Raw genomic sequence first — 23,585 nt, 5'->3', positions numbered from 1 at the left:
CGATCTATTCGGTAGTAAGTAATCTAGGGTAGGTTAGATTAAAGTAATAAGATATAGTTAAGTCTTAAGGGAAGGGCTATACCTAGCCTTAGGCGGTAAGGCCTTGATTTTCTATAGGTAAAAATATAGCCTATAGGGCAGGCTAGATAATCCCTTAGTAAGGGAGGTATTATCGGGGGTGAGACCTACTATAGGGTAAGTAGATCCGTATCTCGAGATCTTAGTAAGAAATCGAGAAATAAGGTTATCTTTTAGGTAATACCTTAGAAAGAAGTCGCGTAACTTTATAGGGTAGGTAAATTGAAGTTTAATAAACCTAGCGTTCTTCCGTATAGTCGAGTCGATTAGTAATCGAGTGACCGAAAGTACCGAAAAAAGCTTAATAAGCTCTAATAACTAGGGAAAAAGTTTTTCTATAAATCGATTCGTGAAATTAGTAATCCGGGCTTATAACTTATTAAAGTATAATACTCTTTTAAGCATAGGGTAAATAAATCGTAATAATCCGAGAACCCTTTAGGGTAAGTATAGTAATAAGTAAAGAACTTAGTTCCTAATTAAGTTATTTATTCACTATCTAATAATAAATAAAGGCCTATATTTATAGGCGTGAGAGCGCTATAATGCCCTATAAAAGAGTGGGTTAAACCGAACCTAATAAAAGGTTATAAAAGGTTTAATTTATAATAGCGAGTGTAGTAGTGCTAGCCTTTAGAAGGTTATAGAAGGCTATAGAAGCACTAGATTTATAAGTATTATAGACCCCTATAATAAGTCTTAAGTAGATCCCTATAAGGGCTCTATAAGAGGACCTCGTAAGGCACTTAATAGGGAGATTAGTCCCCTATTCTTAATGAATATATTATAAAATATTAAAAATAATATAAATTAATAAAAAGAGGAAAGGTTAGTTTATTAAAGTAATAAAGTATAAGGCTCTTTAAAAAGAACTATAATTTAATAACTATAAATAACTAATAGTTATATACTTATATTAAAGCGCGGAGAATTCCTAGGGCTAACTTAAACTCCTATATATTACCCTAGACTTATGTAAAACTTAGATATAAATTATTTTCGGCGGCCTTTAAATATAAATTAGTATTAATTAAATTAATATTTTAGACTCTATAGTAAGCCTGTTATTTCTAACCGCTCTATATATTAGTATAGTTTCGTAAATACAAGAAGCTAGCGTACGTACCTTACCTTACGTTTTATTAAAAGTATTAACTAATAATTTATCGATTAATATATAATATTATTAAAGTAAGGAAGAGGAAATATAAAGTAATAAAAAGTATAGTAGCTTAAGCCCCCTTTGTGCTTTCTATATATTTACTTTAGATACTAGCTTTTCCCCTTCTCCCGTGAATAATACTTATAGGAGGAACTTATAAGAGCCGGGGAAAGAGTAATATATTTGCTAATCCACGAAGTGTCGTATTAATAAGTACCCCGGCCGTCATAGATTGTCCATGTGCTACGGTCGCCCTCTATGACCTAAGGATCGATTGTATCCCTAGATTAAGCACGGGCGATTGCAGCAAGTCCATCTTATGGCAGGTCTATCGAACACTAACGATACTCGCGCCCTTGTGTATCTTTCATTCGCGCGGGGCTGGGGATGTTTGTTTCTACGTTACAGACTACTTGATCCTGCAAAGACGACCGTCGTCTTTCTCATCCCAACCTTCATTGCCTACGCACGGTGTACACCACAGGACGTCCTGCGGGTCGAGCTCACGCTTGATCTCGGACAAACGCTCGTAGTTATCTCCCCAGAAGGTGTGCTGCCAGTCGTCCTCAAACGGAAAACCCTATAAGATCAGAATCATCAGCACTGTCTTTGCCTGCTCAAATTGAACCCATGTTGGCAAAAAGGTAGCTTACCTCACTCATATACGAGCCACCGTCGGGCGTCAGCTCGCGAAGGGCCTCAAATCTCTCGTCGAGGATCTTTCTTGTCCGCTCATCGGCTGTCTCGTCGAACGGAGGGTAGCCCCAACCAAGCCAGGTGACTTTGAGCTGTTAATGGGGATCCTCATGCTCGCAATGATTAGGACATGTACTCACTCGCATGAACGTATGCCTTTCTCCATGCCGGGTGGACGGCGTTGCTTCCCCCTCTTGGCTTTGCCTCGTTGACTCCTTTCCCGGCAACCAAGTACGTGCCGAGCCATCCATCGTCGATGAGAATGGGCTCCAGTGCGTTGGAAAGCGCATCCAAGTCACCGGTCACTGTCTCCTTGTCCAACAGTCGTGAAATGAGATATGTGGAGCCACCAGCTTGACCATCGTCGTAGTTCTCAGAGTACCAGTCAAAGAAGGAGTCGAACGGCTGGACAATGGTCAATAAATGCACCTGTCCCTTCCAACGCTCCTGGATGGTCTCGTTTAGTGGGCGGAAGATCTCGTCAATCTTGGCCGAGTCGTGGGTGTCAAGAATGATTGTTTTGCCCATAAGACCAGCCACCCTCTCAGGAACGCCAGGAACCGGGATAGGCGGCGGAGAGTCTATTGTAGCCATGAGATATCCCGAAAGACCCGAGTCAGAAAGGTAAGGGGTCTGGGACATGGCCCAGGTGACGAGGTCCAAAGTGAAGGGGGCTTCGGGGACGGTAAACGCCATGAAGAGGACCATGGACAGCTTCTTTGGGGGATGCGTCATGATGGTGATTGATGTAAGGACGCCAAAGGTCGACCCGCCTCCCTGATACATGTTAGAGCTTGCATGAGCGGAACAGTGTGCAGAGACTGGGTACTCACACCACGGATGGCCCAGAACAAGTCCGCATGCTGGTCCTCATTGACCGTGAGGATGTCTCCAGCAGGGGTAACGACTTCCATCTGCAGCACATTGTCGGCCGCAAGCCCATAGTGAGGAGCAAGAATGGAGTGGCCGGCTCCTGTGACAAAGCCACCCAGACTGACAGTCTTACCACCGCCGCCTACAACCGTTCGGTTGTGCTGATCGGCAACGGTGTAGAGGTCGATCATCGGGGAGCCCGCTCCGGCCGTGATGGCATCACCAGGTATGACCTTGCCTGATCCAGCGAGCTTAAACTCGTCCTCGTGGTATTCGATTTTGTTGAGGTGGTGCGTCCAGATGGAGAGGGAACCAGGTGCGACGGAGCGGCCGAGGTAGTCGTGCCCGCTGCTCTTCACGACCAAGCGGACATTTTCATCACGGGCTGTGGATGTCAGTCGGGATTATTCCAGTCGAGTGCATGATCCCTGATGGACTCACCAAAGTCGACGGCAGCCTTGACATGCTGCGCCGTGGTGACGTTGGCCACGTACGACGGATAGCCAGCACCACTGCAAGAGAAGCCTTCGAGGGGGAGGCAGGTATAGTTGGCCCAGAGATCCCACATCACGGAGACGGGGTCCGCGGCGTGGAACTCAAAGACACGCCAGTCTTCAATGAGCTGGGGACACTGGTCTTCATCGTAGTTTGGCTGTCCCTCGTGGCAGACGCCGCCGGGGGGCACTGGCCTGATGAGCCTGCCGTCGACTGTTTCATTGAGCTGAGACCATTGCTGACTTGATGGCCAGCCTGGACCTCCGGGAAAGGCTTTGCACTTGTTGCACGTAGGCTTCGCCAAGGCTAAACCTACGATGCTGAGCGCGAGGGAAAAGGTAGAGGGGATCATATGTGCTGGTGTGGTAAGTTGCCAGCGGGCCACTATAGCTTGGACCTATTCAAGTCATGCATAGGCATTCAGGTTGACTTATCTATCTTAATAAAAACTATAGTAAGCGGTCCCTTACATGCTTCATCGTGCACGCCAAGCCACGCGAGTGAACGAGATGAGCTTGGCCATGGCACCATGCAGAGTTGTTGTGCACTGGTCGTGTATTACAATCGCCTTGGTCGCGCTCGGGCCGCCTACGCCACAGCTGCCCGGGGTCCTGGTCAGCTTGACTAGGATAATCGCCGACAGCTTGCATCAATCAAGCGGTGCGGTGAGAGCAGAGGATGCTGCCGGCTTTTAGGCTATACGATGTAAGCCAGCATCATGCCGCCTGGGCCGACGGCGCGACCCCCCTTTTTATGTGATTGATTTCTCCCACGTTGCAGGATCAGACTGCAGGTGAGCTATCATGCAAATGTGTCGCGGGGAGACTAGACCGGGATGGTGAAGTGGCTCAAGCGTGCATGCATACGCTTACACAGATGTTGCAGACTGCGAGTTGTAAGCTGCAAAGGATTTCGGGTGCGAGAGACCCCTGGAGCCAAGACTTCAAGACACGCCCCATCCAATACTCCACGTGCTACGTACAGGTTCTACTTTTTCAACGGCACTACGGGCCATGCTTGTCCAGTTCTCACGGTGTATAGCACAGCCCCAAAGCCAGGCCGGGAAAGATTGGAATCGAGTGCCCTTTTCATCAGGGTCTTGAGCTCGGTATATTCGTTCCACAGCTATTTCTCCAAACTTGGGTTGCTATCAAATGGCTCCGGAAAGCAGAGGAAGTCTGGACATTGCCGTGCAGCCAGTCTCTGATGTCAACGGCAAGGCACCCAACAGCAACGACTTACATACTGACCAGACTGGGAAAGAGAAAGTTGAGACATGTCCAGGGCATCTCGAGACCGACAAGGCAGTTGCTCCGATGACAGTGGAGGATGAGCCTCCCGCTCCTCAATATGCGACACCACGGGAGCTTGCCCTCCTGTCCACAGTGTTCACGATGGCCACTTTCATGATAGCCATTGATGGGAGCATCCTCGGTGAGACGACACGGACAATTTTGATAACGGACCTCGCTGCTAACAGTCATTAGCGACGGCTATCCCCAAAATTACGAGTGACTTTGGGCGACTCGACGACGTCCCATGGTACGGCAGTGCTTACCTCCTGACGGAGATGGCGTTCCAACCTACCTTTGGTCGTCTCTATAGCTTGTTCGATGCTAGAATACTCTATTTGAGCTCCATCTTTGTCTGTAAGAGCTTCTAAGACCCGCCAATCGACGAGTTCCGGGCATGTGTGATTAACATCCTCTCGCAAAGTCGAAGCAGGCTCGATCGTTTGTGCTGCAGCGCCCATCTCCGCCGCCCTGATTACTGGAAGAGTCGTCGCTGGCATAGGAGCCGCCGGCTTACTTTGCGGGAGCCTGGCAGTCTATGGCCGATCGGTCCCTTTACGAGCAAGGCCTTTTGGGATGGCTCTCGTCACGAGCATGTATGGGGTTGCTGGCGTCCTGGGGCCAACGCTGGGAGGGCTGATTACGGACGAGCCCAAGCTCACGTGGCGATTCTGCTTCTGGTACGTTCAATACCGTGACACTTGAAGTCACACGTCTAACATTCTATAGGCTGAATCTGCGTAAGCGATTGGTTGCCGTCTTTCCAAGAGATCATGTCTGACCTCCTGTCTAGCGCTCGGGGCTGTGACCTTTGCAATCGCGTGGAAAGTTCTCAAGAACAAGACTCCTGTTCACGAGCGGCTCTCATTGCGCGAGAAGCTGAAGAAACTCGACCTCCTCGGTGGATTTCTACTCATCGCCGGCCTAGTGACACTCTTCTTTGCCTTGCAATGGGGTGGGAGCAAGTACTCCTGGTCCAACCCAAGAGTGTACGTGTGCATTATTGTTTTTGTTGTCCTCATATCGGCGTTCGCAGCTCTACAAGCGAAAAAGAAGGAAGAGTAAGTCCAATTCGGCAACTCCCCATCGCCTTGAAAAGCTGTCCGCGGTTAACAGAGTTCAAATGACACAGGGCCACGATTCCCACGCGGATCCTGTCGCAGCGCACGGTAGCCATCAGCTGCGTCTTCAACATGCTCATGTCCATGGCGCACAATACACACATGTACTATCTCGCCTTCTACTTCCAGGCTGCACTGGGGACCAACGCCGTGACCTCGGGCGTCCGCTGCCTGGCGTACGGAATCCCGTGCAGCGTCGCCATCATCGTCACGGGCGCGTGCATCAGCTCCAGGGGCCACTACGTTCCCTTCATGTGGCTGGGCACGAGTGTCTTCATTGCCGGGTGTGTTCTCCTTCGCGAGCTGGACGTAGACTCCTCCATGGGGGAGTGGATCGGCTTCCAAATTCTCAGCGGTGCCGGCATCGGACTCGCGGAGCAAGTGCCGTTCATTGCGGTGCAAGTCGTCCTTCCGGACAATGACATGCCCACCGCGTGTGCCCTCGTCGTCTTCTTCCGCCTGCTCGGCGGCGCGGTGGGATTGAGCATTGCCTCCAACCTCTTCTCGAGCGAGCTATTCCAGCGACTGGCGGACGCGGTAGACGGGGTCACGGTAGAGGCTATACAGGACGCGGGCGCGTCTGACCTGGCCAAGTCGGTGCCGGCGGCGATGCTGCCACTGGTCCGCAAGGCTTTCAGCTACGCCGTCACTGAGGCTTTTATTTTGCCAATTGCGGTGGCGTGTGCATCTCTGATTCTGAGTTTCGGTATGCAGCGACGATGGATTCCGGATGATCGCATCCAACCATCGCAAGAGAGTGAGATGGGAGCAGCTCCCGAGAGCACTGGCTCAAATGATGTTGAATGGAAGTCGGTGAGAAATGAGAAGACTGGTTGATTCTCGATTGTTGGCGTCATGCTTTGTATCATTAGGGGCAGGCAGAAGAGATCTAACGCGATAATATTAATTTATTTTACTGTTAATATCACTAAACTATTTTTGTTATAGTACCTAGTCTTAGGTGTTAATAATGAGCAAAAAAATTAATTAATATGTTAAACTACTATCAAATAAGTAACCTCTACTTAAGAGGTGGCATAACTGACCCTCTGCTATATAGGGTAGTTAGAACTTAGGTTAGTAGACGTACGTGGAGCGCGACACGATGGCCTGTTTCCATACAATGTGGCTTAAAATGCAGTTGAGGATTCCATTGCACTCGAAATCTTCAGACGACACTGCAAAAGTCAGAGAGGGTCCCACGTCGATAATGTGGTCGATACGTACTTCGCCCGTGATCTTGATCGCTTCGGTGGCGCAAACAAAGAACCCGGCCTTTCTCGAATTCGAGGTTGATATGAGTTGTCACAGTTATCTGTGGTGATACCGCTTGATCATTCGCTAACCCAAACATCGCGAAACCTCTTGTGCCCTGCAGGAGGACTATCTAACTGAGCCATAAAGGTTGGAGGCCTGAGAAGGCGCTCATCGCAGTCATCGCTGCCCAGGGGGGACAATTGGTTCTTTGGAGGTCATTAAGGCATGGACTGCCCATCTCCACGAAGTTGGGGTACTCGCGAGAGAGCTTTTTGGGCTAGCTATCCAGTCGCAAAAGACCAGTCGCCCGCGTGAGGCGTCTCGCGAATTGACTTTAGACAAAATCTGCCAGAACTTGGACCTCCTTTTCTCGAGCAGTACTGTTGAAGGTGATCTGTGGCATGGCAAGCGCCAAAGTGCAGCCAGAACCACGTGGATACAGACTGAATGGATATGTCTGGATATAGTCGGCACAAGTTCGTGGTTGGCGTCCTTCAAGTGTTCGCAGCGTCAACCACGGGAACATCAGGTCACGTACTTGATGTGCACCAATGGAGCATATTTTCAACAAAGCTAAGGCACAGACGCCGTCCTAACTCCTTGAATACGGACTATTATAGAAATCATTATTCTCATACCGCATCGATCAACTTCTTCATGACGGCCGAGGCCCGTTGCAAGCTGTTCGCCCACGCAACGACCTCCTCCTTGCCGGTAATAACAGAGAAATGCGATCTTGAGATTGGTCAGCGTGTTACAAAGGCAAATCCAAGACAAAAGTACTCACCCTCCATCAGTGACATAGTAGGTCATCCAGAACCGCTTGGGATTCTGCATGATGAAACAAGACTCAGGGGAGAGCCCATCCGTGTTGGAAAACATCTGGTTCGGCTCGACAGTCTGGTCGTAGAGCGGGTTCTTGAACAAGTCAGGCAGCTCCTCGCCCTCTTCTGCGCAGAGCTCGAGCGCCCTAAGCGTGCGCTGGTAGCATCGACCGTTGAAGGCATCCTTGATGGTCTGGTTGCGGGCATTGGCGGCCTGGACCATCAGGTCGAACCTCTCGCGCGCCGGGAGACTCTCGTCGTCCGCCACGGTGCAGAAGTTGGCAGTGATGGGCGTGTTGACCTGCACAATGTCGGGCCGGCCCTTGTGGTAGTGCGACATGGAGATGGCCTCCCACGACTGGGCGTTGTATCCGTAGTAGTAGTAGTTGGCGAGCAGGCACATGAGGTCGTAGATGCCCTTGATGGGAAGATGGCGATCGAGGAGAATGTCCTTGCCAAAGTCGGAGAGGACCACGTCCCGGTAGCCAAACTTGGCGATCTCGGTCTCGAATCGCTGCCTCACATGGAGGACGCGCTGGTCCAGGGCCGGTGTTGTCCTGAGAGGGAACTCCTCTGGCAGATGGCCCACTCCATTAGTGTGTCCGTTGACTGCTCGGACTGGCTTATGCGTCAGGATGCCCTGGACAATGTCCGTCTGCAAAGCGAGCAGAGTCATTGCCTATGAATGGTCAGCGATGCAGTTGGGGTGGAGAGTCAGAAGCAGACTTACATCAATCATGGTGTGCTCGACGTACAAGCCAGAAGTGGCATTCTTGCACACGACAAATGCAATGGACTTGTCCACCCAGCGATTGAAGCCCTTGAGCATCATCATGTCATGGATGCGCCCTTCGGCATCGGTTGGTTCCGTCTCGTCGAGGCACACCAGGAAAGCCGCAGCCTCCACCATGTCTATGGTTGCCTTGTTCATGGGATCGAGTTCCATGAGTGCTTGTCGGTTCTATTGCGTGACAGCCGGTTAGCAGTAGCACAAAACTTGAATAGTACAGTTATCAAACACACCTCTGCCCAGGATGTCCGATCGTCGGCACTCAGCATACTAGTCCAGTCGTCTTCCGAGACGTCTCGGCTCAAGAGGCTGTTGAAAGTATTGGTCAGGGCCTCCACAGACACATTCTGGTCTCCATCTCGGAGTTCAACCTTGAATATGTGTCCGCGGTGCAACACGGCCGCGTAGTCATTCCCGGGGAACTTGGCCATGCGATCCAAGGGCACACCGGGCAGGCGAGCCGTGTTGAAGATGTACTGCCAGAGATCGGTGCAATTGGCGATGAACATGTAAGCCATGGGCTCCCACCGGTCTGCCTCGAGGTCCTGCTTGCACTTGAAGGCAATGTTGGCAAGCAGAGCAGCGCGCTCCGCTTGGGTATGGCCCATCTCGCCTTGCGGATGGAATGCCATGAAATTGTTAAAGGGGGCCAACGGCATGCGGCGCTGGAGATACATGCTCTGCAGAAAGTACTTTTCCTGCCAGTTCTCAATGTCGGGATCGTGAGCCTGGTCGTAGAGACGGCTGTAGAACTTGCGGCCTGTGCTGTCCGGCTTTCTGAACTCTGCCACGTCCCTCTCCAGCGTTGCAAACTCCTCAGAAGAGAAGAACATTTTGGATTTGTCGAGGTATTCGTCGAGCATGGTGTCAAAGTCGACAAGAGGCATCTTGTTGAGCTTCTTGGATGCTTTGCAGCAGTGGAAGCTGTGGTTCGCGCCTTGGGCTGCACTATCAAGCATGGGCTTCATGGCCTTCTCAGCGACGACATTGTCCTCCTTCTCGATGGTGGCCGCATCGGTTTCCCGAGAGACCAGCTTCGACCGGAGGATGATGGTCTTGGCCAGGCTGACAATGTTGGGAGCGTCAAGCACCTCGGACGTCTGCAGTGTAGCCTGAAAGGTCCGCACGAGGAAGTTCTTCAACTCAATGGCGACGAGGGAGTCGAGGCCGAAGCTGTCCATGGAGACATCAGGGCTGATCTCCTCGACAGGGGTGGCTGTAAACATGGCAAACCGCTGGCAGATGCCGCCAACGACGATGCTCTCAACTTCCTGGGGCGAGGCTGCTTGCTGGAGCATCTTACCAACGTCCGTGGCGGCCTCCTTTGGCGTCTCACCCTCCTCGTCCAGGTGGGGGATCTGGCTGAACATGGGGTTTGCGAGGGCCGCTTCGTCGTGAACCGACTCCATTGACTTTCGGTCGAAACCGAGGATCAGCTGGTGAAGGCCGTTCTCGCTCGCCTGTGGGCTCATGGCGTAGTTCAGGACAGCAAAGACCTCATCAAACGACATGAGAACCGAGCCTCTTCGCATGACCTCTTGCTGTGCAGCCGGCAGAGAGGTGATGGCCAAGGACCCGTCCACTGCGCCCAGATTCAGGGCAATGTACCTGCACTTGGCCGTCTTCTTGCTTTCCGCATAGGCGTCCAGGTAGGCGTTTCCCACTGCGTAGTTGGACTGGCCAGACTTTCCGAGGATCGAGGTGATGGAAGACAGCATAATGAAGAAGTCGAGGGAGCCGGCAGCGCCAAAGGCGTCATTGAGATGTCGAGTGCCTTGGACCTTGGGCTTGGTGGCTGTCATGTAGTCATCATGGGACATGATCTCTAGGGGGTGGTCCTGGGAAAGTGAACGTCAGCATCACCCGTGAGCGAGAAGCTTTGTGGCGTGTACTTACTCTGAGAACCATGCCCGCATGGATCACACCCTTCACTGGCGGCAGACTTGTGGTGCACTTGGCAGCGGCTGCTTGAACTGATGCCTCGTCAGTAACATCGCAACCAACGACATGCAGCTCGGCTCCTAGAATACGAAGCTCTTCCTCGAACGCCACTCGATCGTCTTCCTGGAGCGACCTCCGAGACAAGGTGACCACATGTCCCGCACCATGGGCAGCAAGAAACCTTGCAATCCTCCGCCCCAGGTCACCAAGGCCTCCCGAGATGACATATGTGCCGTTCTTCTCTAGCTGCAGAGGCTTGGTGCGTGCCGCGGTCAATTTGACCTGCGTTTGATCGTCGCAAACAAGTACCACCTTGCCAGTGTGCTTCCTTGACTGAATCAAGCGGAAGGCCTCCTCGATATCGGTCATGGGCATGTCCCTGATTGGTGCCACGGGCTTGAGAGTACCATCCTCGAATAGCGAGAGTACTTTGCTGAGCGTCTGCTGCATCTTGGCCGGCTTGAGACGAGCGAGAACAGTCAAGTCCACGGCGGCAAAGGTGACACTGCTGTCGAATGGAACCATGCTGATCTCGTTCTTCTTGTAAATGTCCGACTTTCCAATCTCGACAAAGGTGCCCAAGGGTGCGAGAACGGCAAATGAGTCATGTAGGGACTCGCCAGACAAGGAGTTGAGGACGCAGTCGACACCCTCGTTCTTTGTCAGGCGCAGGATGCCCTGCTTAAAGGTGCGAAGCCTGGAGGAGAAGATGTGGCTCGGTGGGATGTTGAAGGTGTCAATGAGCAGCTGACGCTTCGCACTGCTGCCGACGGTGCAGAAGATCTCGGCACCAATGTTCTGGGCAAGCTGGATGGCTGCCTGACCAACACCACCGGACGCGGCATGGATCAGGATCGTCTGGCCGGGCTGGAGACGAGCGACTTCGACGATGCAGTGGTAGGCCGTGCAGAAGATGACAGGGACGGAAGCGCCAACAGAAAATGACATGGTCTCGGGGAGGCGGCAGCTAAAATTGCCATTGATGCGAGGGTGGCTCGAGAAGGGCTCGGCAAAGATACCACACACTCGATCTCCCGCGCTGAACTTGTCGGTGATGCCGGAGCCCACCTTGCGGACAACGCCCGAGCACTCGCCGGCCATGGTGACGCCGGGTATCATCTGGCCCATGGCGATGAAGACGTCTTTGAAGTTGACGCCGTAGGCTCTAGCCTCGAGCTCCAGCTCAAACGGCCCCAGGAGCTTGGAGGGGATGATATCGTCCACGAAACGAAGACTGCTCAGGAGGCCCGGCGTCTCGACTTCTAGTCTGAGGGGTCGATCGACTTGCTGGAATGGTCCGACCTCCATGCCCTGGGCATAGATGGCCTTCTTCACCCAGTCGTCGAACTTGGCATCAGCGTGCACGCGAGGGATGAGAACCTGGCCCTCGCTCAGAGTGTACTCATCCTCCTTGGACAGTTCCACGCTGACAGGGGTGGCGAAAGACCTGGAAAAGATATCCCAGAGCCGGGAGACGAGGGTATCGGGGCTCGACATGGCATTGTCCTGCGCAACGTTGACGGTAACAAGACGCATGCCTGCGTTCTCACGACGCACAACGCGGGCGAGGCCACTGATCATACCCTTGGATGGGTCGTTGGCATCAGCGCCTGTTCCATGGCAGCTCAGCCACAAGATGCTCTTGGCCTTGGTGACAAGAGAAACGATCTGTGTGAATCTTTCGGGGGTGGGCGAGGCAAGGATGGGGTCGGCCACGTTGTCAATGACAATGTAGATGGATTCAGCATCTACCGGCTCAGAGGACCAGCTGTCCAACGAACAGGGGAACCCTCGGCTGGTCATCTGCGTCTTCAAAGATTCCGCGAGGGACGAAAACTCTGCATCGGACGGGGACTGGTTTATGACGCAAACAGGTGCAAAATTGTCGCTTCTTGTTGTCTGAAGGTCAACAGCGGTGGCAACGAGGATGCGGGATACGGATCCTGAGGCGTGCTGATCAGTAGATGTCACCTGGAAGCCCAGCCCTTGCATGCTTGTGTGCAAGTCGCTTGCTTGCCCATCTTCGACTGCCAGGTCGCCGAGGACAAGCCGGCCGTTGAGTTTCAGGAGTTTCCTTGAGTTGGCCAGGCACACATCGAAGGAGCTTGTGCCGCGGAACCCATCAGCAGCAATGATGAGGTCGTAAAAGCCCTCTTGGAAGCCTTGTTGGAAAGGGTCTTTAGAAATATCAAGAGTCTTGACCTCGATCCGGTCCGCCCATCGTTGGAAGACTGTCTTGCCTTGTTCCACGATATCGCTCTGTTTGTCTGTAAGGCAGTACCGGTCGAGCAGCAAGCCCTCTGGGCGGTCGATAGTCGTCAAGAAAGGAAGTGCCACTGCCTCCCCAGTGCCGGCTCCCACTTCGAGAATCTTCATGCGCGGCTGCTTGAAGGCCAGGAGCTCAAGATAACTGGCTAGGGGGGACTCTTGGTTCTTGAGAGCAAGATCTACGTCGGGCTTCCACTCGAGGGCGTAGCTCATCTTGCGGTTGAAGGGAAGCGCGCTCTCGTCAACAGGTGCCTCGCCAATGCCGCGAAGATTGGCTCCACGAAGCATCATGACAGGCGCCAGAGGGACACCTTGGGCAGACTTCTCAAACACCATTGTCTCAACCCGAGCAAACCGGAAGCCCGTCTCCTTGACAGTAGTAGACGCAGTCCACTCGGTCCCAGGGGTGCTGCTGATGTTGCAGCTGATGACAATCTCGTCGATGCTGGTAGGCATGACTGAACCATTGCCAATCTTCCGCCTATACAGGGGGATGGCCAACTGGAAGACGGCATCAAAGGGGGCCGGGTGGATGACGTGCGGCTGCTGGTGCTTCCGCGGCATCATGCTCACCACGTCGGGAACGGTGATGTCGGCCACGGCTCCGTCAGGGCCGATCTGAGCCGACTCGATGCAGGCAAACGTGGGACCGTACACGTTCCCGTTCTCGGAGAAGTTCCTGTACAGGGCCTCGCCGCTGTAGCTGGTGTCACAGCCATCGATAATGTCCTGCAATTGCTGGAGGCGGCTAGAGACCGCCATGTCCTCTTCACGGAGGCCTTCCACCTCGTCCTCCTTGGAAGCCCACTCGAGCATGACTTGTCCGGAGCAGTGTTCGTGCCAGACGTCCTCGGGTGACAGGGCCATGATGCGGAATGTCTCCCAAGTGCGGTCAGTCGAGCCCTTGGCTGGTCGTAGGGTAAGCAGGGCCTCGACATCCGAAGTGAGACCATCTGTGCGACGCTCCGGGATCATGATGGATTTGGAGAAGGTCAGATTCCTTAGATGCACTTGGGAGATGACGCCCTGGATCTTTCGGTCGACACTGATCTGACGCGCCGCCTCTATGGCCATGCACAGGTAAGCCGTCGCTGGGTAAATGGCGAAGCCGTCGACGACATGGTCCCTCAGCCACGGGAGGCTGTCGACGCCGAGAAAGTTACGCCACGTAGGCTCCTGGCTCGTGGTTCCCGGCACTCTCAGTCCGAGTAGATCGTGCGGTGGATGCGCGCGGAAGCGATGCTGCTTGCTGAGGTTCGATTCGTAGAGATAGGTCGTGGAATGGTCCCAGGGGTAGGGGGCCAGGTCATCCACCAGAGCAAAAGGCTTCTTTTCGTCCTGTCCCCTCAGCGTGGCTTGCAAGGACACTGGGTATCCAAACTCCCAGAGCTTGCCTGTCGCTTCCAGAACGCTGGACATGGCATCGCGACCACGTGCCAGAGTGGACACGTAGTTGGATTTGAATCCAGAAAGATCCAGGCTCTTGATGGTTTGTCTCACGGGGCCGGCCAGCGCGCCATGTGGACCAATCTCGGTGAACATCGTGAGAGCCGATGTCTCGACGCCTGCGAGCTGTTCACGGCAGAGCAGTTCCAGGGCGTTACCGAAGCGTACAGGCGAAACCAAGTTGTCAACCCAGTACTGGGCGTCGAACGCTTCCGTCTTATGCGCCACGGTCACGGAGGAGTAGAACTTGATGGCCGGGTTGGGGGTGCGAGCCTTGATGTGCGCGATGGACTCTAGGTACTCGCCTGCGACCTTCTTCATGTGGTGGGAGTGATATGCTGTGTCGACCTTAAGCTTGCGGTTGAAGATGGATTCTTCGTCCAGGATCTGCTTCAGCTCGTCGATGGCAGCCTCATCTCCCGATATGGTTGTGCTGACCGGAGAGTTGACACAGGCAACGCAGACCAGGCCCTTTCGAGTCTGGCTGATGTACCTCTGGGCGTCTTCGTCGCCCAAGCCGACCGCCATCATGGCGCCTTTGCTCGAGTTGGCTCGCGAGTATGCCTGAGACATGAACCCGCGACGGAACGATATCTCGAGCGCGGACTCGTGATCCAGGGCCTCCGCGGCATAGGCCGCGGCTATCTCGCCACTGCTGTGCCCGACGACAAAGTTGGGAAGGACGTTGAAGGTCTTGAGAAGATCGACCAGGGCAATCTGGATGGCCGTGGTAGACGGCTGCGAGATCTCAGCCTGCCCAACGCGCGACGTCTCCCCATCCCTGGAGAGCTCTTCAACGAGGTTCCACTCTGCCCCGAGCCTCTGTAAGACGGCTTCGGACTTCAGCATGGACTGTCTAAAGACTGGCTGGTGCAGCGTGAGCTCGCTGCCCATGGCGTGCCACTGCGCTCCCTGCCCGGTGAAGAGGAAGACGGAGCGGAAGCTGTTGAGAGTCTTGGTGACACGGGGCTTCTGGCCGAGCAGGGTGATGAGCTCGTCGTGACTGGCCGCTGCAAAGCTGGAGCGTAACGGCAGCTCCGATCGGCGTGTAGAGAGCGTATAGGCCAGATCGGGGAAGTAGGAGGCATCGTGATGCGTCGAGGCCCATTTTTGCAGATTTGACACCATGGTTTGCAAGGAGGCCTCGGATCGGGCTGACAAGACGAAGAGCTGCGTTTCGGTAGTGTCATTGTTGACACTTACAGCGCCATTGGACACAACAGGATCCTCGGTATCGTGAGTACCAGTTATGCCACTATCGCCGTTGATACCGTCTGTACCGCTGAAGCCGTTGGCACCGGTGTCATGCAACTCATGATGTCCATTGGTACCATTGACGCCGTTCGCATGGCCATTGACCCCATTCTGATGGACCGAGACGGCACCGTGCTTGAACTGTTCACAGGAGGATGGGGCCTCCAAGATGATGTGTGCGTTCGTTCCGCCGTAGCCAAAGGAGTTGACAGACACGCGCCGCGGACCAGTTGCTGATGGCAGCGGCACCACTTCCTTTGCGATCTTCGAGGCTGTTAGCGACGATGACAATGTGTTGATGAAAGACCCCATACCTTGATCTTTCGCTCCTCGAGAAGAAGCGTGGGCTTGGGCTCCACAAAGTCAATGTTGGGTGGGATCGCGCCGTGTTTCAAGATGAGGATTGCCTTGAGCAGTCCTGCAACACCACTTGAAGCTTCTAGATGCCCAATGTTTGACTTGATGGAGCCGACATAGAGGCCTCCCTCCCGCTCACCGTTGGGGCAGAATACCTCCGCAATAGACGATATCTCTGCATTGTCGCCTGCCACTCTCTTAGTGTCTTGCCATCAAATCAGGGAGAGACCAAGGACTGGACTTTACGTACCGGCTTGGGTTCCTGTCCCGTGTGCCTCGACGTAGGCAGTATCGGCCGGATCGAGACCGGCATTCTTGTATACGAGGCGCATGAGGTTCGCCTGGGAGACCGGGTTCGGGAGTGTGAGCCCGACGGTTTTGCCATCCTGGTTGAGGCCCGAGTTCCTGATGATGGCGTGCACCTTGTCGCCATCCGCGACGGCGTCGTCAAGACGCTTTAGGATGAAACTGACGACGCCTTCGCCCCTGGCATATCCAGCGCCACGGCTGTCAAAGACGTAGCACTTGCCATCGGGATTGGACATTCTGGAATGATCGAATCAGCACATTACACTCCGTAAACCGTCAAGTATAGACGATGCTTACCCGACGCTACTCATGGGAATGATCTGATCCGGCGTGAGGACCAGCTGGGTACCAGCCACGATGGCCATCTTGGACTCCTTTGCCCGCAGCCCGTGACAAGCTTGATGCAGAGCCACCATGCTGCCTGAACATCCCGTGTCCACTGTGCTGGATGGGCCCTTGAGGTCAAAGACATATGATATCCTATTCGATAGGATGGCAATTCCGGTGCCGATCATGTGGGCTTTGGGCGTCCTTGCTGTGTCTTTGTAGCCCATGCGCTCAAAGCTGTGGGCAGGCTCATGTCAGTATATCCTATACGTAGCTACTTCTGCTCTCCCAATTGTGAGAGTGTGTTGATGACCAGGAAAGCACTTACTCGGTGGCATAGGCTCCGACGTGGACAGAAGTGTCGGAGCCCTTGATCGCTGCCAGTGTCTGCCCTGCATTCTCGAGCGCCTCATATGTCGTCTCCATAAGGATACGCTGTTGAGGATCAAGACAGTGGGCCTCGTGGGGGTGAATGTTGAAGAAGCGGGCATCAAAGGCCGTGATGTCTTGGTTCAGGAAGTAGAGGCCCTTGAAGTTGACGGCCTCCTTTGCCTCGGGGTCAGGGTGGTAGAACGAGTCCTTGTTCCACCGGTCCTCGGGGATCTCGCGCCAGCCGCTGCGTCCTTCCGAGAGCATGTCCCAGAGCTTGTCTGGGCTGTCTGAGCCGCCGGGCAGACGACATGCCATGCCAATGATGGCAATGGGACTGGGGCTTGATTCGGCCATGGTTGGCAGGCCAAAGATGGGTCTTTGGGGGAAATAGTGACACAGAATTCAACAGACAAAGACAGCCATGGGACCTGGGAAAACTGCTATTTAACAGAAATTGCAAGCTCCCTGATAACACTGCGTCCGGTCCCCAGACCGAGCAATCCTGAACACTGCTTACATGTAGGATCCACGCCGTACTCACGCAGAACCACCGATAGCCTAGCAGGCATATGCTAAGCGCGCGTCAGCGTGAAGCGAGCCTAGGGTTGGTCCCATCTCGCGAAGCTTATCCTGCCTGTCATCGTCGAGGCATATCTTTGGCAGCTTGGCTTGGCCTCAAACAGTCGGAGGCGCTGGGAGCGGCGGGACACGGGCGGCGATACCGCCATTTTGCCCCTCCCGCTGCCACATAACGTGGCTGTGGGGACCAGGCACTTTCTTCACACTAATGTGGCCTGTAGGGCAGAAGGCGTCTCGAGGACAGTGAAGCCAGGGACTCGGATGTCGTGAGATCCTGTAGTGGCCGTGACAAGGGCGTATAGAGGCCATCGGACCACGGGCGAAGGATCCGTCAGTCCAGCCTGCAGTCCGGACCCTTGCTACGGTCCTTGCTGGCTGCCAAAGGAGAAATATGGAGAATGAGGGGGGCACGATACCCCATCAACACGTGAGTGTCGTGGGCCATGGTCGTAGCCCATCACGGGCCATGCGCAACGCACATAGGGTCGGGTAGCCGCCCCGAAATAATTCCTGGGCGAAGTGGGACGGTGGGGGACAGATCAAGTGAATCAAGATTCCCCGTGGGAACAATGGCGGCTAAAGTGTCCGCTCGATTCATATGCAGGGCGAGTGGCGCCCCCTCCCTCCCCCAGCATAAAGTCCCGGCTTACCCTGGACCCTGGTACGGTCCCGACCGGCGTGCATATATGGTACAGCACAACCCCTGTAAGTTTGTCCAAACAGTGGGATACTTTATCGTACCGTGGTAACAATTCAACGACGTTTAGATTCACTAATTTGCTAAGGAGCTACGAGACTAGGGGTAAGTCTCCCCCCCAACACAAAGTCAGGGGCTGTACCGTATGCATGTTAATATAAATTCTAGCACACTCTCGGTTAGAACGGCGGCCGGATCCAAGGAATGCTCAGCCGGATTGAAGGGCGCTTCAGCCGTCTTGCGAGAACCGAGTGGCCAGTCAAGGCACTCAACAAAGCAATCAATCAATCCGGCGACCAACAGCGTAAATCGCAAATGAGCAGAGGAACCAACAACAACTGTCCCCCAATTTACCAACACATCGGCATCATTCATTCTTCCTCCTCTCTGGTGTTTTCGACCTTCAGCCTTGTTGATGGCTTTGAATATAATAGTCAACCAAGAGGTCCCTCGTCTCTAACTGTCGCCCAGTTTCCACTTCCTCCCCGCCACTCAACCTCTTCTCCCGCATCTCAAACAGACTCGGCGGCACCATGTCGGCTCCAGACGGCTACATTGAAGGCTTTGTCTGCACCCTGGACACCTGCTCCGTTGAGGACTGGGGCTATATCCGCTACCGGCCCAGCGTGGCAGGCAATGCCCTCTTCCTGGCTGTCATGGCCGTGCTGGCCCTCGCGCAGCTGTACCTGGGCTTTCGGCACAAGACGCGGGGCTTCATGATTGCTATGTGCCTGGGCCTGACGACGGAGACGGTCGGCTACATCTCGCGCGTGCTCATGAACGGGAACCCCTTCAACAGGGACTACTTTTTGTGGTACCTCATCACGCTGACCATCGGGCCCGTCTTCATCGCCGCCGCCATCTACCTGACCCTCGGGCACATTGTCGTGGCCCACGGGGAGAGTATCAGCCGCATCAAGCCTCGCACGTACACGACCTTTTTCGTCGGCTGCGACATTGTCAGTCTCGTCGTCCAGGCCGTCGGTGGTGGCATCGCTGCCTCTACGCCCCTCACGAACCCACACATGGTGAGACTCCTTTTCTTGTTCTTGTGGAGGACATTTTGCTGACACGCGCACCAACTAGATTGACGTCGGCACCAACATCCTCGTCGCCGGTCTCTCGATCCAGGTCGCCTGCCTGTTTGCCTTCTCTGCCTGCAGTCTCGAATTCTTCTGGCGCGTCAGGAAGAACCCCAGCATGGCCAACCCCGAGTTCACAGACCTCGTCAACAGCAAGCGCTTCAAATTCTTCCTCCTCGGTACGTGTACCAGCACCCATACAGTAGCAGGCGTGATCTCGGGTAAAACTGACGGACGCCAGCTGTCCTAGGCGCAACCGCGTTCCTGTTTGTGCGAACGCTCTTTCGGTCGGTCGAGCTGAGCGAGGGGTTCGCAGGCGATCTGGCCAACAACGAGGTCGAGTTCATGATCCTCGACGGCGTCATGGTCATCCTCGCCTCGCTGTGCTTGACCATCTGGCATCCAGGATACGGCTTCGGGAAGCGGTGGAACGAGACGGGCTTCCGCTTCCGTACCTCCAAGGCCAAGGTCGACGGGGGAGAGACTGCGACGCCGGTTGTTCCCGCTGGCAACGGCAAGTCGGAGCCCGAGACGTCTGCCGAGAGGCTGTAGACGCGAGAAGTATCAGCTCCCACGGGACATGATGCAAGACTTGTAGGGACAGATTCGAAGTTCAGGGTACTTTGGATACACGTACAAATGATTAGTGAGCGTTGTATTTGGACATGAGCACCTACTGTGCGACAAGCATTTTGGTCCATTATCTGCTGGAATCCTTGTCAATAGGCCACTGAAGATCATTTCTCGTGTCGATGGAAAGCTTCGTGAGCGTGTCATTGAAAGAGACTTCGTACTACGATAATGAATAACAGATCAGAAGAGCGAGAATGAACATTCACTATCTGAAGATGATACTGATGCTAAGTAAGGAGGAAGAACAGGGTAAGCCGAATGTGAAAGTGCAGCCTGACAAGCAAGGTACGCCTGCGTGACACACGTGACACAACACATACTACCTACCCTACATGTACACAATTATCTGCCCATTTCCCGCCTTTCCTTACTTGAGCTGGACATGAATGGGCTTCCCCTCTGAAGCCGACTTGTAAATAGCCAGCACCACCCCAAAGTTGAACTCCATCCTGCTCCGGGACAAGGCCAAGCTCTCACGCCCCTCAATCAGCTCAACAAAGGCGAGCAAGGGGCGCTGATTGGCGTCCTCCCACCCGAACCCAGGAAACATTTGCTCCTCCGCGTCCACCTCGCCGTTCTTGTCAGTGTAGTGCGTCAGCCTGAAGCCTTCCTGCGCGGCATCCACCTCCGCCTTGTAGTCGAACGTCGGGACCCATTCCCACGTCAGGCCGCCGGCCGTGCCGTCGACATTGATGGCAACCTGGGGCGCGCCATGGAAGCCACTCGCGCGCTCCCAGTGGAACGGGACGACGGCGCCGCTGTCCAGCGTGAGGGTCAGCGACGCCCCGGCGTGCGTCTCGACGGAGATGGGGGGGTCAGTCGGGTCGATGTCTGTCTTGGGCGTCGCCAACCAGGCATAGTTGACCGTGGCAGCCACGGGGCGGACAACGTCGAAGAACATGGTCATGTCGTAGACGCCCCAGTCAAAGATGGTGCCACCGCCTGACTTGTCCCGCTGGAGGAACCAGCGGCTCGTGGGCTGGTACTCGATGCCGGCACGCGAACGCGGCTGGCGGTTGACGAAGCGCGTATGATAGACGGAGCCGACGCCGCCCGTCTCGATGAGCTGGCGGGCACGCTCCAGAGCCCCGTTGCCGAGGTAGCGGAAGCTGCACTCGGACAGGATGCGGCCGGCGGCGTCACTGGCGGCCAGCATCTCGGCCATCTCCGTCTCGGACGTGGCGAGGGGCTTCTCGCAGAGGACGTGGCGTCCGGAGGCAAAGGCGCGCAGTGTCGCCGCGTGGTGCAGGAAGGGGGGCACGGCTACGACGACAATGTCGCGCGCCCGACCTGGGGAGCTGGCGAGCATGTCTTGGGCATCTTGGTAGACAGTAGCCTTGGGGACCTTGGAGAGCAGTGACTCGCGGGCATCCTGCGAAGGGTCGGCAGCAAAGATCTCGACGTCCTCTCCTAGGCTCTGCGCCGCCACGCCGTGTCGCCACGCGATGGAGCCGGCACCATACAGATAGATGCGCCATGGCGTCTTCGTGGCATTACTGTCAGCCATTTCGAGGAGTAGTACGTTGAGTACTGATGCGATTTGTTGGATAAGAGCGACCTTCAATCAGAGGGAAGTCATTGACAGGCATATCTTGGGGTTTTGCAACTACCTCTCACGGTGTAAGCCGGCTGAAGTGGCCCCAGTCAGTCTTGGGGGCCGACACTCTCTCCGCCTCCCGAGTGCTGCGTCGCGGCATCTGAAGACGACGGGCCGCCTTCATCTCGGTCCCAGGAGGATTGAGCAAGTCGCCGAAGCAAAGAAAAGATACCCCTTCTCCTCTATTTGTCGGTCAGAGTCGAGGCCAGCAGGATTCGACTCATCGAAATCCGGGGGCGGTGCTGCACCAGACCCCCAGACGCGCGCGCAAAAGTCCAGGGTCTCGCACGTTTTAGCCTAGACCGATACCCCGGACCAATCATGTTGTTTTAGCCGATTGTGGAGGCGTGCTCGACCTGCATGTCAGAGGATTTGATCCTGCTCTTGGCAACCCCTGGAAGGGCGACATGTTACGAGGTACCCAGGGAGGCATCGCGCGGACCGACAATACCGCGCGCTTACCACGCCAGTACCCCAGGCTTAAGTTTCGATATTATCCGGATTGTCTAGGGTTCGCGTCATCACATTTCAAGGACGTGATTCTGAGGGGTCGAGTGCGAGGTTCTAGACTGCTGTAGGGAGAGGCGGACCCTTCTCGAGGCCAGACCGACATATCATTTATATTCCGTTGGAGATTGCGGAGTCGGAGCGCGTCTCCAGTATGGACCCGCGAGGATAGAGTCAAACAGATGCCCAGCTTGAACGGATAGCTTGCCACCCAAAATCTGTCTCAAAACTATACACCAACTCCCCAAGATGGCCGAACCACCTGCTACCAACTCGGGAAAGATACTCAAAGTCGGGATCATCGGCTTGGGAGAGGTTGCTCAGGTGCGTAATCTCTCTCTGTATGTCCTGTAGTTTAGCGCACGTTCGTTGACAATCTCTAGGTCTCTCATATTCTGCTCCTGAACAACCTGTCGAGCTACTTCCAGATCACGTACATCTGCGATGTCTCGCAGCAGGCTCTTGAGCACTGTAGCAAGAGGGTCGCCGGAGCCACCCCCAAGACAACTTCGGACCCAGACGAGCTGATCAGGTCCCCTGATACCGATGTCGTGGTGGTCTGCAACGTCAATGCCTTCCACCCGGCCCAGGCTATCCTAGCACTGCAGTGCAACAAGTACGTGCTCGTCGAGAAGCCGCTTGCCATGAACTACCGGGATCTCGACGCCATCATTGCCGCAGAGAAGAACTCGGAGGCCAGGGTTTTTGTGGGATACCAGAGGCGATATGCCGAGGCGTTCACGGATGCCCTGAAGGAAATCGGCACCATGGACAAGATTGAGTACATACGAGTCAGGGGTACAGTTGCCATCTTATAACTATGATTCACGCAAGGTGCTGACCGAAGAAAGACATTATTGGGCAAAACAGCTCCTTTGTCGGCCAATCTGGCACGTACCCCAAGAGGTTCAAGGACTATCCTGCGGAGGCTGGTGCAGAGATGCGGGCGGTGGAGGAGGAAATGGTCAAGAGAGCTCTCGTTGACGAGTACGGTGTCGAGGCAACACCAGAGACCATGACTATGTTCAGGCTCTTCACTGGGTACGTCAGCTCATCCCTCCCCAACACCCCAAGCAATGCGAGCCACTGACCTGGCAACCTATCTTGTAGACTCGGTGTCCACGACTTCTCCGCCATGCGGGAGATGGTGGGCATGCCCTCGCGCGTCGTAGGCGCCTCCCTCGGACTGCCCATCTGGAACGTGCTGTTCCAGTACGAGGGCTTCCCCGTGTCCTACGAGTCGGGCATCATCGACGTACCTCGCTTTGACGCGCACATTGAGGTCTACTCCCGGGAAAAGATTGTGCGCGTCGACTACGACACCCCCTACGTGAAGGGTCTCCCCGTCACCATGACCATCAGGGAGAAGATTGACAGTGCCGGGGGGGAAGGATACCAGGAGCGTATCGTCAGGAAGACCTACGAGGATCCCTTTACGCTCGAGTTTTTGGAGTTCCATCGCTGTGCGACGAACAAGACCGCTCCCAAGACGTCGGCTGCGGATGCCCGGGAGGACTTGGACCTCATCAAGATGATCTTGCAGGCTGCCCAGACCTAGCGGTCCATCTCTTTGATAGGTCTAGTTCATAGTGAGCGTTGACACTCAGCCAACCGTCGTACACATTCAA

At 54.7% G+C, this 23,585-nt stretch overlaps 6 protein-coding genes across 6 annotated transcripts; 3 read left to right on the top strand and 3 right to left on the bottom strand.

Annotated features, from left to right (window-relative positions):
• Positions 1-1,649: 1,649 nt before the first annotated feature.
• Positions 1,650-3,656, bottom strand: F5Z01DRAFT_630399 (FAD binding domain-containing protein; the record flags this gene model as incomplete). Its single annotated transcript, XM_046261726.1, has 5 exons — positions 1,650-1,820; positions 1,894-2,021; positions 2,077-2,713; positions 2,770-3,194; positions 3,251-3,656. 5 exons carry the CDS (start codon positions 3,654-3,656, stop codon positions 1,650-1,652), a joined length of 1,767 nt encoding a protein of 588 aa, XP_046113985.1.
• A 483-nt stretch (positions 3,657-4,139) lies between these two features.
• F5Z01DRAFT_684207 (major facilitator superfamily domain-containing protein) lies at positions 4,140-6,554 on the top strand (the record flags this gene model as incomplete). The annotated part of the gene is made up of 6 exons (XM_046265913.1): positions 4,140-4,158; positions 4,478-4,738; positions 4,792-4,953; positions 5,021-5,290; positions 5,390-5,657; positions 5,729-6,554. 6 exons carry the CDS (start codon positions 4,140-4,142, stop codon positions 6,552-6,554), a joined length of 1,806 nt encoding a protein of 601 aa, XP_046113984.1.
• A 1,018-nt stretch (positions 6,555-7,572) lies between these two features.
• Positions 7,573-17,216, bottom strand: F5Z01DRAFT_731189 (uncharacterized protein; the record flags this gene model as incomplete). Its single annotated transcript, XM_046266701.1, has 10 exons — positions 7,573-7,709; positions 7,762-8,477; positions 8,529-8,759; positions 8,822-10,426; positions 10,485-15,517; positions 15,647-15,761; positions 15,812-16,041; positions 16,105-16,400; positions 16,461-16,727; positions 16,819-17,216. 10 exons carry the CDS (start codon positions 17,214-17,216, stop codon positions 7,607-7,609), a joined length of 8,994 nt encoding a protein of 2,997 aa, XP_046113983.1. The 3' UTR covers positions 7,573-7,606.
• Positions 17,217-18,293: 1,077 nt separating this feature from the next.
• F5Z01DRAFT_667495 (RTA1 like protein-domain-containing protein) lies at positions 18,294-20,078 on the top strand. The gene is made up of 3 exons (XM_046264280.1): positions 18,294-19,166; positions 19,225-19,399; positions 19,462-20,078. Exons 1-3 carry the CDS (start codon positions 18,672-18,674, stop codon positions 19,770-19,772), a joined length of 981 nt encoding a protein of 326 aa, XP_046113982.1. The 5' UTR covers positions 18,294-18,671; the 3' UTR covers positions 19,773-20,078.
• Positions 20,079-20,089: 11 nt separating this feature from the next.
• Positions 20,090-21,609, bottom strand: F5Z01DRAFT_430381 (uncharacterized protein). Its single transcript, XM_046259682.1, has one exon. It carries the CDS (start codon positions 21,358-21,360, stop codon positions 20,221-20,223), a length of 1,140 nt encoding a protein of 379 aa, XP_046113981.1. The 5' UTR covers positions 21,361-21,609; the 3' UTR covers positions 20,090-20,220.
• A 597-nt stretch (positions 21,610-22,206) lies between these two features.
• F5Z01DRAFT_678175 (uncharacterized protein) lies at positions 22,207-23,515 on the top strand (the record flags this gene model as incomplete). The annotated part of the gene is made up of 4 exons (XM_046265427.1): positions 22,207-22,281; positions 22,341-22,755; positions 22,809-22,998; positions 23,068-23,515. The coding sequence occupies 4 exons, from the start codon at positions 22,207-22,209 to the stop codon at positions 23,513-23,515; spliced, it is 1,128 nt and encodes a 375-aa protein (XP_046113980.1).
• Between the last annotated feature and the right edge of the window lie 70 nt (positions 23,516-23,585).

The sequence above is a fragment of the Emericellopsis atlantica genome (assembly GCF_019669845.1).
Source record: "Emericellopsis atlantica unplaced genomic scaffold F5Z01scaffold_43, whole genome shotgun sequence".
NCBI lineage: Eukaryota > Fungi > Ascomycota > Sordariomycetes > Hypocreales > Bionectriaceae > Emericellopsis > Emericellopsis atlantica.
The sequence above is the reverse complement of the archived record's forward strand: the minus strand, read 5'-3'. Positions and strand labels throughout refer to the sequence as shown.